At 34.4% G+C, this 17,177-nt stretch overlaps 1 protein-coding gene across 6 annotated transcripts in view; it reads right to left on the reverse strand.

The window, feature by feature from the left end:
• The window catches only part of WDFY3 (WD repeat and FYVE domain containing 3), a 245,098-nt gene that overhangs the window by 120,894 nt on the left and 107,027 nt on the right, over positions 1–17,177 (reverse strand). For 5 of the 6 annotated variants that reach the window (XM_032332768.1, XM_032332772.1, XM_032332771.1 and 2 more), the window contains 5 exons: positions 14,794–15,261; positions 13,724–13,825; positions 10,989–11,182; positions 5,273–5,730; positions 3,751–3,834 (listed from right to left, as the gene is read on the reverse strand). In XM_032332768.1, the coding sequence (XP_032188659.1) occupies positions 3,751–3,834; positions 5,273–5,730; positions 10,989–11,182; positions 13,724–13,825; positions 14,794–15,261 (1,306 nt within the window). The remainder of the gene's footprint in view (positions 1–3,750; positions 3,835–5,272; positions 5,731–10,988; positions 11,183–13,723; positions 13,826–14,793; positions 15,262–17,177) is intronic. The other variant, XM_032332773.1, reaches the window with a different exon arrangement.

Genomic DNA, 17,177 nt, shown 5'->3' on the forward strand with positions numbered 1-17,177 from the left:
GGTCAATCAGTTAGGGTTGGTTAAGAATTTTGGCTACCTGACAAGAAGTAGTGTTAAGCATTAAGGAAGTTTTCCTTTAGCTTATTTGGAACTACAGTCACATTCTTTTGCATTACCTACTTACCAATGAAAATACTCATCACAATTTTTTAAAAACATAGAAGGTATATTTTACATAATAAGCTTCTATGAGGTAGAAAGCCTTGCTATATCCTGAATATAGCACATTTCTTCTCATCAATGATCTCCACTTTCTATTTCATACTACCCTTCTACAATTCATGAGTTTTGCACATTTTGTATCCTGGCACTAGAGAACAGATGCTCGTGGCTTCAGCCTATGGGAGCTCTTTGTTCCAATGAATTGGTTTCAGCATAATTTGTCTAATGCTGAGCTCTGTCTCTGAGAGCAGTGTGGTTTCAGCTCTCTGGCACAAGAGCAGCTTGGGAAACAGATGCTTTAAGTCAGTGATTCTGTAGCAAAGATTTGGCACGGCCTTTTTTTTTTTTTTTTTTTTTTAAAGTACCATTCTCTTTTTAACAGAGATTCTAGGAAAGTATTCAGCCTTACTTATATAAAAAAAAGCACGTGGGCTCTTCCAGTTTATTTAAAGTTACCATGTCTTCCACCTACTCATTTTTTCAACTCTGGGTTTTTGTTTTGTTTCATTTTTTTTCCCTGCTGTTTTGTTCAGAAATATTTAATTTCTAAACTTACTAGGATAGATTTCTAAATGCTAATTATTATCAGCAAGTATCCTCAACCTGTGCTGTTCTAATTCTATGAAATATTTTGACCCATCTAGAAAAAAAGATTATAGTGTAAGAGGAATTTTCAACCATTAAGAAATTTCATAAAAACTTTTTCATTACACATAAAAAATAACTCAATTTGGAGAAAAACCCAATCCTACTTGTATATTTTAGTCATAGGCCTTCCAAAATTATTTTTGAGTTTCCAGATTTACTACAGACTGAACTTAAATTATGGATACACCCAGCAAGGAGTCTTTATGCCTTCGGAAACCAAACTCTTTACTAATTAATATATAGCTATTATAGTAGCAAACCTTTAAATCATCCATAAGATAACAATACTGGTATAAAAATTACATTCATTCTTCTCAAATCAGAAAAATTTTGCAAGCATTGCTTATTTATTAACTAGAATTAGGTCTATTTTAATAGGCATTATATAATATTATTAATATTTACTAAGTCACTTAGGTATCACTACAGGTATTATTTTTTTAATTTAGAGATTATAGTAAGCTTATTAAATGAATAATCCCAAGCAAGACCTAATCATTTACAAACATAGGATAAGACATTTCAAAATTTAACTTTTATGTTGCAGCTATTTTTAAAACTTTTTAGAGAAACTGTTACTTAATATTTCAACCTAAATTTTCATACACACCTACCTCTCTGGGGAATATATTCTTGAATATTTAAATTCTGAATACCCTTTGCCTTAACTTCTACCAAGTATGAACAGGCACTTAGTAACAGATATCATGTTTGAATAGTAATACTACTACCCATCTTTTCTTCCCCTCAGATATATGCTAGAGAGACTTGGTTTTTATTTTGTATTTTGTTTTCACTTCCGTAGCTCTGATTAAATATTGTTCAGCTGTAATTCTGTTCAGTTATTCTTTCTGAGTAATGAATAATGATAAAAAGTATTGTAAGTTTTATTTTTCCGAATATAAGGTTTCTTAGGTTTTTGTCCCCAATTCTTAAAATAGAAAAGAATCTCTAGGATTATGTGCCAGACAAGTATCACAAACTCAAAACCTGCTTGTGTCTGAATACTCCACAAGCTATGAAAACTAATACAATGTTGGTTTCTCCTTTTGCCAACAAAAACACATTTTGCCACAAGAAAAAGACGCTGAAATAATTTGTTGAGATGTCTTAAAGATATTCTAATTCCAGAAGTTACTGCATTTGCATTTGAAAATAAAAACATTGTTTTATTAGCTTATGATTCTTATCACTCAGCAAAATGTAAGTAACCTGACTGGAATGGCAACCTGAAAATGTCAGTGTTGACCTTATTATTATGGGAACCTCCTTGGGATAAAACCAACCTGAAGGCCTAATTGGAATTCCCATAGAAAAGATTCACTCAGCCAGGACTGCTGAGTCAGTGACCATTCCCCCTGAAGTAAAAAATACGGCATCATTCCATGTAGCTGTGATGCAAATGATGACAAAATGTTTTAGATCTAAGCCTTAAGTAACTCTCTATGAGATAGAATAAAATTTCCCCTTTGTCAAATTATCAGTTAAATAAATAGTAAGTTCTGATGGGTTTCCTTTCCATGTGTTCCCTTAATCTGTGAATTTCTACTGCAAGTATTTTATACTTTTTGGTTAATACTTAAAAATGGTTAAATGTTTTTAAACATAGCAATTTTTGTACCTTCATAATTTATGGACTCATAAATGTGACTTTCAATAATTAGAACTATTTAGTAATTAAAATTATTTTTCTAATATCCAGTATGTGGTATAGTGAACACATGTGAATTCTCAAACACAAAGAATACCTTTTACTGCATTTATTTTAGCAACAGAAAAACATACTACTTCAACTAAAAATGATTTTATAATTTCTTATATTAAAAACTGCTCTTAGGAAAAAAAATAGTTTTAAAATACAAATATACTGAACAACACTAAATTCATGTAAGACTATTCTGAACTATTCCATGATTTATTGTCAGAAAATGAGCTCTAAGTCCTAGCGTAAAAATAAGAGAAAAAGGAAAATACAAAGTCCACCTATCTAATGAACATTACTACCATGATATATTGAAATACAGGACCTGTAACAAGTAGTTTCAATATAAAAATTCCACTAATATTCTAATTACAAAATCTGAACAGAAATAAAATTAATTAACAACAGTTGAACCTCAGGATTCATTTTTAGAAAGCTGCAATGGAAGAATATATTAATATAAGACTGAAGGACTTATACTTTGGTCATGACAAAAACTGGGAAAGGAAAGGTATTGGTCCCAACTCTACAGGCTATGATCATTTTAAGCACAGGTTGCAAATGGAATCTTAAATGGATCTTAATTGTACTCTTGTCAATCACCTGCTGGTTCTTTATATTCATAAGCTTTATAAACAAGGTAGACTAGATGAGCTTTGAAAAGAGATGTAAACATAACCAATGAAAACAAGACCTAGGATGGTTTTTTAAATTCATTTTTTTCAAAGGTTGGCCATGACAAGTCTCCACAACAGCATCACATATCAATTGGTTAAACCTGATTGAGAAAATATGCAGCTCCTTTCCAGTGCTGTGATGTGCATTTTGGAGTAAAAGCAAAAACCAAAGAAGGAGTCTTAGCATATTTAAAGTAAAATAAATAAATAAATAAATAAAGTATTCCACTTAAAGAGGCACTAAGTCCTCATTTCTAAATTAACTTTAATAAGATATGCCTGCTCTAAAAGTAAAATGTGTATTTTACTCTAAATAATAGAATCAGATGACAATATTCTAAATGTCCCTCATATCCTCATATAGCATTAACGCAGTTTATCCTCATAAATATACTCAGAAGCTGACGATTCTAAAACCTAAAACCTAAAAAAAAAAAAAAAACAAATAGAAAGCCAAAAAAGTTTTATACAAAGCACAATCACCACATTAACATATAATTAAGCACAGACAAAAATAAACCCCACACAAGTAATGATTGACTTCTGTTATAAGATCAGTACCTTTTCCTGGACAAAGCTGGTGTACCCCAGGGAGAGGGGAGAGAAGACTCACTTGTCAGGCAAGGAGGGATCTGTTCTGCACGACTACAGACGACAAAACAGACAGGGCGGTTGAGAGAGGTTAGAAGAGAACACCAGGTTGGCAGCTGGTTAGTTTCACAAGAATTACCAGTAAAAGTGTAATAAGGAACATCCTCCATACTCCGCAGGAACGAGAAACAAGACTACAACACATGCACTGAGGGAAACAGGAAAGCATGCTTAAGGCAGATGCTTATCTATTAATGTTAACACTTAACACATTTGTTAAACAGAGTGCCGTAAGCCCTTTTTTTGACAAAAAAAAAAAAAACTAAAAATGAGGTATACTAACTAGGATAAGTAGAAAAAGGAAAAGAGGTTGAATCTAAATATAAAAATTTCTATTTCAAATATCTTGTTCCTTGAATACTACACCATACTATGTCTCTTTTAACAACATATATGCATTTTTATTTTCAAGATGTTAAAAATGGGAAAACAATTTTTCTTACATTATCTGTATTTTCTTATCTAAACGGTTAGGTCTAAGAAATACTGTCAAGAAGCAAGGAACATTTCAGTAGATATTTCAAAGTAGATTACTTTATGGTAAAGGATATAAAACCCATTAGAAGCTCCATTTGAACAGAGTTACTTGCTTAACTTACAAGACAATAAAGAAACAATCCAGTTATTTTATGAGATAAAACTATGGCAGCTGTTAAAAGTGATAATGCTCAGGACAAATTAGCACTATGACCAATCTTATATTATTTTTAAAATGAGAAAACACTTTAAGAACTGAAAACAAATGATTCCGGTAAAGTGGCACTACTATGATCCCCCTTAGAACCCTGGAATTCCCTCCTGATAGATTTTATCACAATATATTGTCATTGTTTGTGTCTGTATTTAAGCTAAGGGACGGCAATGTCTAAAGTCATCTTGTGCTTGACCCCTCAGGACTAGCACAGTTAACACGGCATGCAGCAGGTGTTCGTTAAGGACTTAATAAAGGAATGAATAAACAAATCTGAGAGACTCTCCAACTACCAACGTCTCTTATGGAGCAATATTCTTTTTCAAGGATTACAAAATGTTGCGAATGATTAGGAATGCTGAAAATATATCATCTGTCTGGAAATACATATAATCATAACCACGTTCCCCTACTGGTAACTAATATCAGTAAGTCTTGATGTACCTAACGTTGCGAACAGAGGAAAAAGAGAATAATAGCAAACACCATCATTAAAGTAAACTTTATACAAACTTCCATTAAGTGCCTCAAGACCTAACTGACCCTAGATTTACAAGTAATACACAAATATTCACGTTGAAAACCTTAACATCAGAGCAACAGTAATATTCACAAATAAAGGGACAGATAAGCAAATAAAAGAAAAGATTCATTTTCATTTCCTTTCAGGTTAACTTATAATTCAAGCCTTAATGCTGAAGTCATACACAGCATACCCTTTATTTCAGAGCAAAGCCATACCTGTCAAAAGAATCTGTGGCTACTTTGTAGAGATAAATAAAGAGTTTACTGCAGTGCTGTAAAGTGGGTGACACTGTGTCCACCGAGATTACATCTTCCTCCAGAAGTCTTTGAAATGGCTGTGTGTTTGAGGGGAAGACATTCATGGGGCTTATTTTTCGTAGGTCTGAGAAGCAGCCAAGAAATCGAACGGCATCTGCCAACTTCTCATACTGAATCTCTGTTTTGAAGAAATGAGAATTGGCTGGCTCATAGCGCATTGCCGCAGTCAATGTGCAGAACACAGTGTGGAGAAGTTCAAACACTTGATTCTGGTTCACTTTCTCCCAGCCATTCTTGGGTGGTGAGCTCAAAGACCTTTCCATAGCAACAAGCAAGGATGTAATGTACACAAATCCTCCAACTTTCCTAAAAACTGTTCTTGAACGATGGCTTTCTCGAAGGACTGACAGGAGGGCCTACAGGGGATGAGAAAAAAACAAAGGATTTCCCTTATAATTAAAATTAGAACAAAATACACAAATGTCAAGGGGGGAATATTATTTCTATGAATATCTAATAGGAATGTTTTTGTTACTTCCCCATTCAGCAGCCCTATGAAGTATATCAAATATCTTACTAATTTAAAAATGACATATTACACAAAAATAGACATATAGATCAATGGAACTGAATAGAGAATCCAGAAATAAACCCATGCTTATATAGTCAATTAATGTGACAAAGGAGACAAGAATATATGGACAGTCTTGGCAACAAATGGTGCTGGGAAAAACAGACAGCCACATGGGAAAGAATTTAACTGGACCACTTTCTTACATCATACACAAAAATAAACTCAAAATGGATTAAAGACCTAACTGTGAAACCATAAACTCCTAAAAAACAAGCAAACAAACAAAAAAACCCCACAGGCAGTAATTTCTTTGACATCAGCTGTATAAACATTTTTCTAGATATATTTCCTGAGGCCAGGGAAACAAAAGTAAAATTAAACTATGGGGACTATACCAAAATAAAAAAGCTCTTGCACAGCCAAGGAACTCATCAACAAACAAAACAAAAAGACAACCTACTGAATGGGAAGGCTACATTTGCATAAGTTTATCTGATAAGGGATTAATATCTAAAATACATAGAGAACTTATAAAACTCAACACCAAAAAAACAAAATTTTTAAATGGGTAGAAGACATAAATAGACATTTTTCCAAAGAAGATACACAGATGGCCAAAAGACACATGAGAAGATGCTCGACATCAACCATCATCAGGGAAATACAAACCAAAACAATAATGAAATACCATCTCACAACTGTCAGAATGGCTAAAATAAAAAACACAAAGAATAACAACTGTGGTAACGATGTGGAGAAAAGGAAACTCTCGTGCACTGTTGGTGGGAATGCAAATTGGTGTAGCCACTGTGGAAAACTGTATGGAGGTTCCTCCAAAAATTAAAAATAGAAATACCATATGATTCAATAATTCTACTATTGGGTACTTATGAAAAGAAAACAGAAGCACTAATTCAAAAAGATGTATGTACCCTTGTTTATTGCAGCATTATTTACAAGAGTCAAGATATGGAAGCAACTTAAGTGTCCACTTATAGATGACTGGATAAATAAGACATGGTGTGTGTATATAATAGAGTATCAATCATAACAAAGAGCTAGATTTTTCCATTTGCAACAATATGGATGGATCTAGAGGGTACAAGGACAAGTGAAATATGTTACAGAAAGACAAATACTGTAATTTATATGTGGAATTTAAGAAAGAAAACAAACAAGAAAAAAGAGACAAACAAAAAGGGACTCTTAAACTGGTAGTAGACAAACCATAAGAGACTCTTAATCTCACAAAACAAACTGAGGGTTGCGGGGGTACGGGGGTAGGGAGAGGGTGGTGGGCTTATGGACACTGGGGAGGGTATGTGCTATGGTGAGTGCTGTGAAGTATGTAAACATGGCAATTCACAGACCTGTACCCTGGGGTTAATAATATATGTTAATAAAAAAATTAAAAAAAAAAATTTAAAAAAAGAGAAAAAGAGAGAAGACAAAATATATAAATAAATAAACTGGTAGTTGACAAGGAGAGCTGGGTGAGGGGATGGGTGAAACAGGTAACAGATTAAGAGTACACTTATGAACACTGAGCAATGTATGTAATTGTTGGATCATTATATTGTACATCTGAAACTAATATAACACTGTATATTAATTATACTTCAATTAAAACATTATCACATAATTCTTTCAGTAGACTAAGGCTAAATCCTGATGGAAAAGCTTTTCCTTTGACGGATAATGACATCAATGAATTTGGTGATTTTTACAAAGTAATTGTATTAAATAAACAAAATACATATTCTAGTATAATTTTACCCAATCATGAACACTTATAACTGTGTGTGTATACAAACTGATTTACTCTAGAAAAGATACGAAGTCAGGGCAGCGAAGATCTGAAGTATTTCAATTCATATAAAGTGACCATATCCTGATGCTTTGGAAAGAGGAGCAACTTCAAGGTACTTATTAGACATTCCTTCTTGCAAAATGAGTTAGAGTCTGATGACTGAAAGCATGCTCTTGCCCAGAATAGCTGTAAGTACTATGAAATAAAACCTGAAGGAAACAAGTAAAACAATCTTGTAGAACTATTACTTACTTTCTGAACTGTCATGCTTTTAACTTAGTTTATAATTAAAAATCACATTACAAAATTAGCTGTATAAGGCACTTCTTCAAGTTGTGTACTAGCGTATTTAAACCTCTCCTTAAACCTACATGTTATGCACCATTATTGTCCCCACTTCATACATGGTGGTTGAATGTGGTTCAGTGTGGTTAATTAACTTGCCTAAGATTGTACGGCTTACACAATGGCAAGGGGAGGATATAAACCCAAACACAATGATGCCCCCACTCATGCATTTCACTATGACACTACTGGCCCAAGCGACAATCTGAAATCTGTTTGTTGACACAAGGGCTCCTTTTCTCGGTTTCAGCCACTGGAACACCATGGGTATTCTAATATTACTTAAGACATCATTTATAATGTTCCCAATCATTACATTTAAAGACCATTTTATTAAGATATCTCACATTTCTAATGATATTTGAAGGGAAAGGCTAAATATTAATATATTTAACTGTCCTTTTGAAATACACTGCTTTAGAAATTAAGATATGTACCAATGCCTTAATTAATTTTTTAAAAGGAAGTATGTAATCTGTAGATATATACAAAAATCTAAAATACAATGCATTCCTTCCATTATTCTGCCAATAAATTTCCATTTTACCAGGATTTGACAGTACAGTTTCTCTATCTTGTCAAATTTAATTAACTGTACTTGCAATATCAACTTTTTTTTCCTTTTTGAACATTTTATCATCTAGCCTGGAAATTAAATGCAAGGACTTGAGTCAGAATGCTTGGGTTGAAATTCTGACCTCAATGTTACAAAATGTTTTACCATGGTCAGCTACCTAACCTCCCTGTGTCTTGAGTTTTCGGTTGTGTAAAATCAAAGCAATAATGATAACTTTCTCCATGGGAAGTACAAGTAAAGCTATCAGCAAAATGCTCGACATAAGCCCATGACCATCCTCATCTTTAAAAACACACAGGGGAGGGGCGCGTGGGTGGCTTAGTTGGTGAAGCAACTGCCTTCTGCTCAGGTCATGATCTTGGAGTCCCGGGATCAAGTCAGACATCCGGCTCCCTGCTCAGTGGGGAATTTGCTTCTCTCTCTGACTTCTCCCCTTTCATGCTCCCTCTCTTAAGTTCTCTCCCTCTCAAACAAAGAAATAAAATCTTAAAAAACAAAAACACACTGGGAAAAACAGGACAAGTATTATTTTATATAGGAGAATGGGTGAGTTCAGAGTCAAAGTAATATGCAGAAAACCATATTGCAGGTTGGAGTTAGTATAAGGGTTAGAAAAACAGCGCTTATCAAAGCTGAGTCTAATCATCTGCATTGCATAGATCTGGGTAAGTTCCCCTCCTACGACCTTCCAACTGGAACTGTCCTGGCACTCTGACATCATCATAGCATCCGCTCAGTATCTGAAAACTTTCAATACTGTGAATAACTGAATATGTTGCTTCAATCAATAATTAATGATCAGTAGCAGATGCCAAAGTTACAATGCGATATTGATGGTAGGTGCTTAATTAGACAAAATCATCAGATACATATATATATGTATGTACATATATATATATATATATATATCTATCTTTAATATTTTAATTTGTGAAAGAGAGAACACAAGCAGGGGGAGCGGCTGGCAGAGGGAGAAGCAGGCTCTCTGCTGAGCAAGAAGTCCAGTGCGCAACTAGATCCCAGGACCCTGGGATCATGACCTGAGCTGAAGACAGACACTTAACCCAATGAGCCACCCAGGCATCCCCAACAGCTATACATTAGCTGCATACTTTGCATAAACATAATGCATACAATTCAAATTTGTGCATCTGGAGAATTATAAAATATCGTATATGGAATTTTGGGTTTCGGCACAAATAATTATAAATTAAATTACACAGGTCTGTGGTTTTGTCAGCTGAACAGACACCTCAAGAAGCAGTTGTGGAAGCAGCAAGAATGGAAACTGAAATTGAGGTCCCCAATCCTCCTCACTGTCTCCCCACCCTCCTTCATGCTCTCAAAGCAATGCAGTGCTGGAGCCAGCTCATACTGGCTCTTGAGAGCCAACTGTTGTATTTTTGGAATTTTATGTGCCTTATTAAAACACAGGCGTGATTAAAAATTGTTCTATAAATTTGCAACTAAATAAGTTATTTTAAAAACAAACGTAGTAAATGCTCAAAGCTTATCACTTCCTAGTTATTTTCTGAATTTTACTATTCCCTATACTCTTAAAGATACTACATAACGGGGCGCTATGTTCATCTCTTCCCAATCCACATTCAGTAACGCTTTGGCGGCCTGAAATTAGTAAGTACAACACAGGGACCCTCCCTCCTACCTTCCTGCAGTCTCAGAGTCACTTATAAACATTTGCAGAACAACACTGCCTTAGTATTACGGGTCAGCTCATTACCCTCTATTGGCTTTATCTATCGATGTTTTACAAATCCATTAAAGGTACCAAGAAAGAAGGAAACTGTATGCTAAAAAAAAAGTGGCCATCTTAACATCTTTGGAAGGTACTTGTTTTTTTTTTTTTCTGAACAATCCCTTCAAATTTACAAATATTCTTCAATATTGATACGCTTATAGATTTTTCTTGTCTGTGAGATAAGTTGTGGGAAGACTGCGTTTTAAAATAAAATGAGTATTCAAAATTGTTTTTATACTCAATCAAAACAGGATGAAATAAAACAATAGTGTAAAGAATAAAAATTATTCATTGTTGAGAAAGTCACTGCACAAAGCAAAAGTTAATAAAAGAAAGCTATGATTCTAGAAGGCAGCTCTACTTGCTGTGATGTCAGTGCCAAGACTGGGGTGAGGATGCAATGGGAGGGTATCAGAGGGGAAGGAGATGGTGACCTGAGGGCCTCAGAGCCCAGAAAAGACATGAGCTTTTCTCTTACTATTCAGATTTTCATATCATTTTAGACTTGAAGAAAAACTGCAAGAATAGTTTATGATCATGTTAAGTTACTGAGAAATAACCACAAATTTTAACGGTAAGAGAGCAATAATAAGACACTTATTAAATTACCCTTAAAATATCAGTCTTCAACTGCAATTCTGTTGGTGGGGCTGAATGCATTAAGCCCAGGAGAGTGCCCATGTCATCCTCCCCATTTGGAGAGAGCACCAGCTGCTGGATGATCATCAGGGCGTGCTGCCGGCACTGTGGGTACTTCACTATATTATGCGCACATCTTGCTCCTCCAAATTCTCGGAAAATTCCTTGATGGAGAAAGAACAACATGGGCTAACTTAAAACCTTCTAAGACACGTGAGATGGATTAAAATTTGATCTTTTTGTAGGAAGAGTAACGCAAAAGACTGCAAATAAAACCCACCCAGCCATTTCACCTTTTAAATGACCACACACAACTACACTATGGGAGGTCAGCAAAGAAGTAAATTCTCCAAATCGAGAAGATTCAGGTATTTCACAAGTAGATACAGAAGGGACTCAATATTTTTATGTAAAGGCTTTAAGCTGAACAATACTGGAAATCAAATTATGTAAAAATTAAACTGAACAAGGCACCCCAAGTATTTGCAAGAAAGGAATGGAATAAGTGATTCTTTAAGGAGAAAAATTACAAGGAACCAAACTTTTTGGCGGAGTAGAGCACATGAACCAAAACCCCCCCACAAATTCTGTAACAAAAGGAATCAGTCATTGTACCAAAGACTTTTGTAGATTGGTTTATTTAATCTTCATCCCCTACGATACAGATGAGGAAATGAGATATACAGAATTTGGATAACATGGCCAAGGTCACGCAGCTAGCAAATGACAGAGCAGGAGTGACACCTACATAGCTCAGTTTAAAGGTACTCTAACAGCTTAAAGCAACTTGTATGTGCCACTATTCTAGTAGTTTATATCAAGCAGTTTAGTATTATTTATCTGTATGTTCGGTCCCCCATTAAACTTGGGATTTCCTTCTAGTCTGTATTTCAGTAAATGACTCCTAAGTGAAAAGATGTTTGTGTATTTTGCTGTAGTGGCCACTGTCCTATTTAATGACTTTCTATTTGCAAACTTTGTAAGAATTACATGGCCCTGAAGTGAATGTAAGTCACACGCTAAGATTTAGCACATGAGAGCCATGTGTACTTACTTCCAGGTGACCAGTGAGTGCCCATTACATAATCACCATAGCTAATATTTTCTGAACACTTACTATGAGCAAAGCACTAAGTGCCCCAGATTACATAGCTAAGTAATACCTTTCTTAACAAGGAAAGATAGTCATTAAGAAAAGAGCTTTTTGAAAATGTCTGGCACTCTGGGAGATGGGTTAAGTGACTTTTAGTTACATGGGGTAAGATCTCTACTCTCCTCCAACAGAACTGTTTAGTCCCTTCTGTGTAGCACTAGGTCATGTCATCAAAAAATAATCTGCCAAATAAATCTTTGATAGTACATCCTTATCCTTTTATCTAAGTTAAGACATAAAGATAATTCTTGTCCTAAAGGAATTATAACCTGATAGAAAAAAATGTAAACATGTAATTATATATCATTACTTAAGTACAGTTTTGACTAATTCCAAGACAGAGTTGAATGAATTTAGTAAAGTATTTAAATAATAAGTGTGGTGAAGTTTAATGTGTATGATATCAACATTTCATCTATGGTATAATGCATAATCTCATTTCCACTAACTTATCTTTGTCTCTTTGTATCTTTGTGTCTTGAACACCCAGCATGGTGGGACACAAAATATATTTTAAATATGTTGAATACTGAGTTCCTTTGCATTCTGGCAAATGGGCAATGGGTTTGTTCATTAGTTCATTTTCTTGTTCATTCATTCCTTCATCCATCTGTGGCATCCCGTAACACTTAAAATACAATTCATGTTCCTTGGCATGGCCTGAAAGGCTCTGTATGACCTGAGCCCAGCCTACTCATCTCAATTCATCTCCCCAATACTTATTCTTCTTAAACTGTGCTGACATTGTTGCCTGAGAGGTTTAAGTGCTCTTTTTTAAGAGCAAGAGTGATATTTTATAAATACAAATGGACTGTTCATGACAGAAAAAGACTGAAGAAAAGTTGAGACCAAAGATAAAGATTTAAGGAATCCAGTTTACCTGGGAGAGGCAAATTTTACTACAGAATCATTTTTCAATACTTCTTTAAAGTTGTAACATTATAATACTCTAACATGAATTACTAAAAATTAAGAAAATCACTATAGGAAGCAGGTATTTTGGAAAACATTTAAACAAAGTCATTTGTGTTATGTAAATAAAAAAATGATACTTTAATGACTACTTTAAAAAAGACTACTTTAAAAACAAGGTATTGTATTTTTTTTTTTTTAAGATTTTATTTATTTATTTGACAGACAGATCACAAGTAGGCAGAGAGGCAGGCAGAGAGAGAGAGGAGGAAGCAGGCTCCCCGCTGAGCAGAGAGCCCGATGCGGGACTCGATCCCAAGACCCCGAGATCATGACCTGAGCCGAAGGCAGCGGCTTAACCCACTGAGCCACTCAGGTGCCCCGGTATTGTATTTTTTTAAAAGGCAATAAAATATAAGAACATATTGTGAAATAGTAATGACAATGTTACATATTTTGCCAATAAACTTAAAAAGGTCAAAAGCATTGTATTTCTGGATATGATGGTACTATCACTGAATCAACAGTTTTTCTTATAAGTGATAGGAATTTTTCAGAAGCAAGAGTCATTAGAGAAGACAAAACCAGAGAGAATACGCCCCACTCCCCCGAGGCATGTGCTAGAAGCTTGTCTAGTCACCTGCATTTGTGTGGGATCCTTGAAGCAGCACTGTCAAGGTCTCCATAACCAACAAAGCCAGGTGTTTTTGGTCTTCAACTGAACTATTGTTTCTTGAGTCCCCTAAGAAAAAGGACCAAAGGTTCAAATCACAAAAGTTGTAAGCTTATTTTTTTCTCTTGATTTGGTTTTAATAATTTAATTATTTCTTTCATATTCACTTTTACCATTAATACAAATGATATAATACAATCTGTAAAAATGATACACTCCCAAAAGTAAGGTCGAAATCAGTGTTTAAAGATTTTATTTTGGGGTGGCTAGAAAGTTACAGTTGTCTAACAAACAGGAAGAAGGAAAATGCCAGCACTGGACGACGTATGGAACTGATGGATCACTGTACAACTGAAACTAATATGACACTGTATGCTAACTAGAATTAAAACAGAACCTCAAAAAAAAAAAGGGAAAATGACATAGTATTCTTCTTACAAAAGTTTTCCTAATCCAGGCTAAGGTTAACTGGGGAAAGTTAGATTTTAAGGCACTATTTATGAATAGTGCTATCTATTCAAACTGTTTTAATTCATTCACATATTTAATACTAAATGCCAGATACCTCTATGCCTTTATCAGATTAGAAAGGATAAAAAATATCAAATTTAAGATACCTAAGTGATAATATATGTGTACATATATAACATCACTAAAAAGATTTATTTTTTGCTCTCTATAATTAAAAACATTCTGAAGCACCTAAACATCCCAATTGTTTCTAGGAGCTTTTTAAATTCCCTCTCAGAAGCAGAAAGTAGCACAAATGAGTCATGTGGACCATAAATGTTCCCCTCAATTTTTACCTTAAATTATTTTCCACCACAATGACATATTTCTAGGGCCCTGCTCCTTCCCAATTCCCTAATAGAGGTTGAATGAACAAGTTAATTGTGGGAAATATTCACAAGGGTATCACGATAACGCCCATTTTTAAGTCATTCAAATCAACAGCCAAATGAAAAGCAAAAACATGAACAAAACACCCTGCCCAAACCCCTTTATCAAATAAAGTGGAATTCTGAAAAATGCTTTACCTTGTTCATTTAGTGCCTGAGTTGGATCCTTCAAGAGGGCAGCATATTTGTGCAAAAGGTTTACCATGACCTCCAGAAGGCCCACCTCCCTGAACACATCTTTAAATATGTAGTCATGTCGTGTAAACTTAAGAAGTGTCTTCATTGCAATAATGCTACAGTGGTAAGAAGAGCTAGATTTTAAGAGGATGCTAACACTAATGAGTTCTTTACAAGGGATGTAATTTAAGCTAAAAACGACAAACTCCAGCATCTCAAAGTATTTGCTTTGTACTTCCGGGAGTTTAGAAATCTTTTCTGCAAACTGTGACAGTGTGTGCTGTGACTCGAGGATGAAGTAATTGGCATTGTCAGCCATGTAAATATTTGTGATGGCATCAAGGATGATCTGGGCAAGGAAGTTGGTTTTTGCTTTTAAAAATGCATTCTGAAGCACTGCAAAGGCTTGGATGTTTCTCACACTGTGACCTGAAATGGAAAACAAGAAAACAGAAGTAGGTGTTACATGATATTTTAATCATGGCAAGCTAGTCTATTTAAACAAATCATGAATTGTTAACGTTTCTCAACTGTTTACTAAGAACACATTCTGTTTTCACAAAAAGTCCTGTTATTCTCCATCCAACTTCAGTCATTTAATTAAAAACAATACTGTTAAAACTTATAATGCATCATTATGAATACTCCAATTCAAGAATAGTATATACTGAAACACTAGACTGTTTTACAGAAAATAAAGCATATTAAGTAAGTCCAGCCTTCTGAGTTTGGAAATATGCAGGGATTTCTTTCTTTCTTTCTTTCTTTTTATCTGTAAGATGTACCTTGACTGTACGAACAGTTACCTCTCATGAAAAGACTTTCAGCCTGAAGCAGTAAAAGGCCAGGGAACAGCAAGAATGCAAGCAGGAAAATAGTAGGAGGCTGAAAATTCTCTAAGTTCCAATGTCTCTTTATCATTACTACACTAGAACTTTCACAAATTTTAATTTGAAAATGCATTTTGTTTTCAGGCTAAGAGTGCAATTTCTTCACATATGTTTGTTAAAGCCACTTATAGCTACCTACCAGCTATATTTTTTAACAACTGATTTTTAAAGATACCAACCGAGAAAAAATATCTGTACACCTGGCTCTTGTGAGGCAAATTAGTAAAAATAATTATAAAGAAATTAACATATAAAGTATTTGAAGCAAATGAAAACAAGTGACTGGTTCTAAGAACTGTCCCCAGGTTCATAACTACTAGGAGTACAGGACATTTGTCAGAGTGACCAAAACATTAATCTAGTGCCAAGAAATTAGCATAGTACCTTACAGCATAAGCCGGGTATCAGAAAGAAGATAAACACAGAACTAGGAAAAATAAAAAATGAGTTAGAAAGACTGCCCAGAAATCCTGGCTTGGACATTCTTTAAAAAAATAAAAAGATTTTTAAAAAATCTTTGATCTGTAAATGATTTCAATTTTGTTTATCTATAACATAAAATTTCTTCTATGTGTAGCAAATACCAAAGATATATTTTTACTTCCAGCTCCAGATTAATAGTATGCTTGCTCTTTGAGGACATCTTTCCTCTTTATTATCTGCAGGTAATAAATAAAAAACCAAGCTCAGATGGACTGGTGGACATACAAATTGTTAAAGTCTGACTACAAGTGACCAACAATGACAAATAAAGTTAAAGGATAACTATAACCTATATTTTGCATCTTTCAACTAAGTGACAATGTATCAGTTTTCACTATAAAGAAAGGAGTCAAAATGAGCTGAGCTTAGAGTAATATGGGAAAATTTGGAATTTTTCAAGTTTTATCTTCATTATTTGGTTTGAAGTGATGTTACTGGCAAAAGAAAAGGAATCTTAATAAGCAATCCCAAGAACAAATTGTCCACCATAAAAAGGCAAACCAAAATCAATGTGTACACATTCAAACAATTAAAAGTCAAATATAGGGGCACATGGGTGGCTCAGTTGGTTAAGCGTCCAACTCTTGATTTTGGCTCAGGTCATGATCTTAGGGTCCTGGGATTGAGCCCTGCTTTGGGCTCCACATTCAGGAGTCTGCTTGAGATTTTCTCCCTCTCTCCCTCCCCTCCGCTCGTGTTCTCTTTCTAAAATAAGCAAATAAATCTTAAGAAAAAAAGAAAAAGAAAAAAGCTTTCTGCTGATGATGATACAAATTTTTATTAAAGTTCTTACTATAAAGTACAGGAATATTAGTCATTCTCAAGCATTAACATACACAGATAAGTTTATCACCTTCATTAATAACTCAGTTTACCCTTTTCTTTAAATTTTATGTATCTATACTGTTCTATTTGATTTAAAAATCAGCAATAAAAATAAGGTTGGTAAACTATATGTATAGAGCAATATAA

This window comes from Mustela erminea, chromosome 2 (genome assembly GCF_009829155.1).
Source record: "Mustela erminea isolate mMusErm1 chromosome 2, mMusErm1.Pri, whole genome shotgun sequence".
In the NCBI taxonomy this organism is placed as follows: Eukaryota; Metazoa; Chordata; class Mammalia; order Carnivora; family Mustelidae; genus Mustela; species Mustela erminea.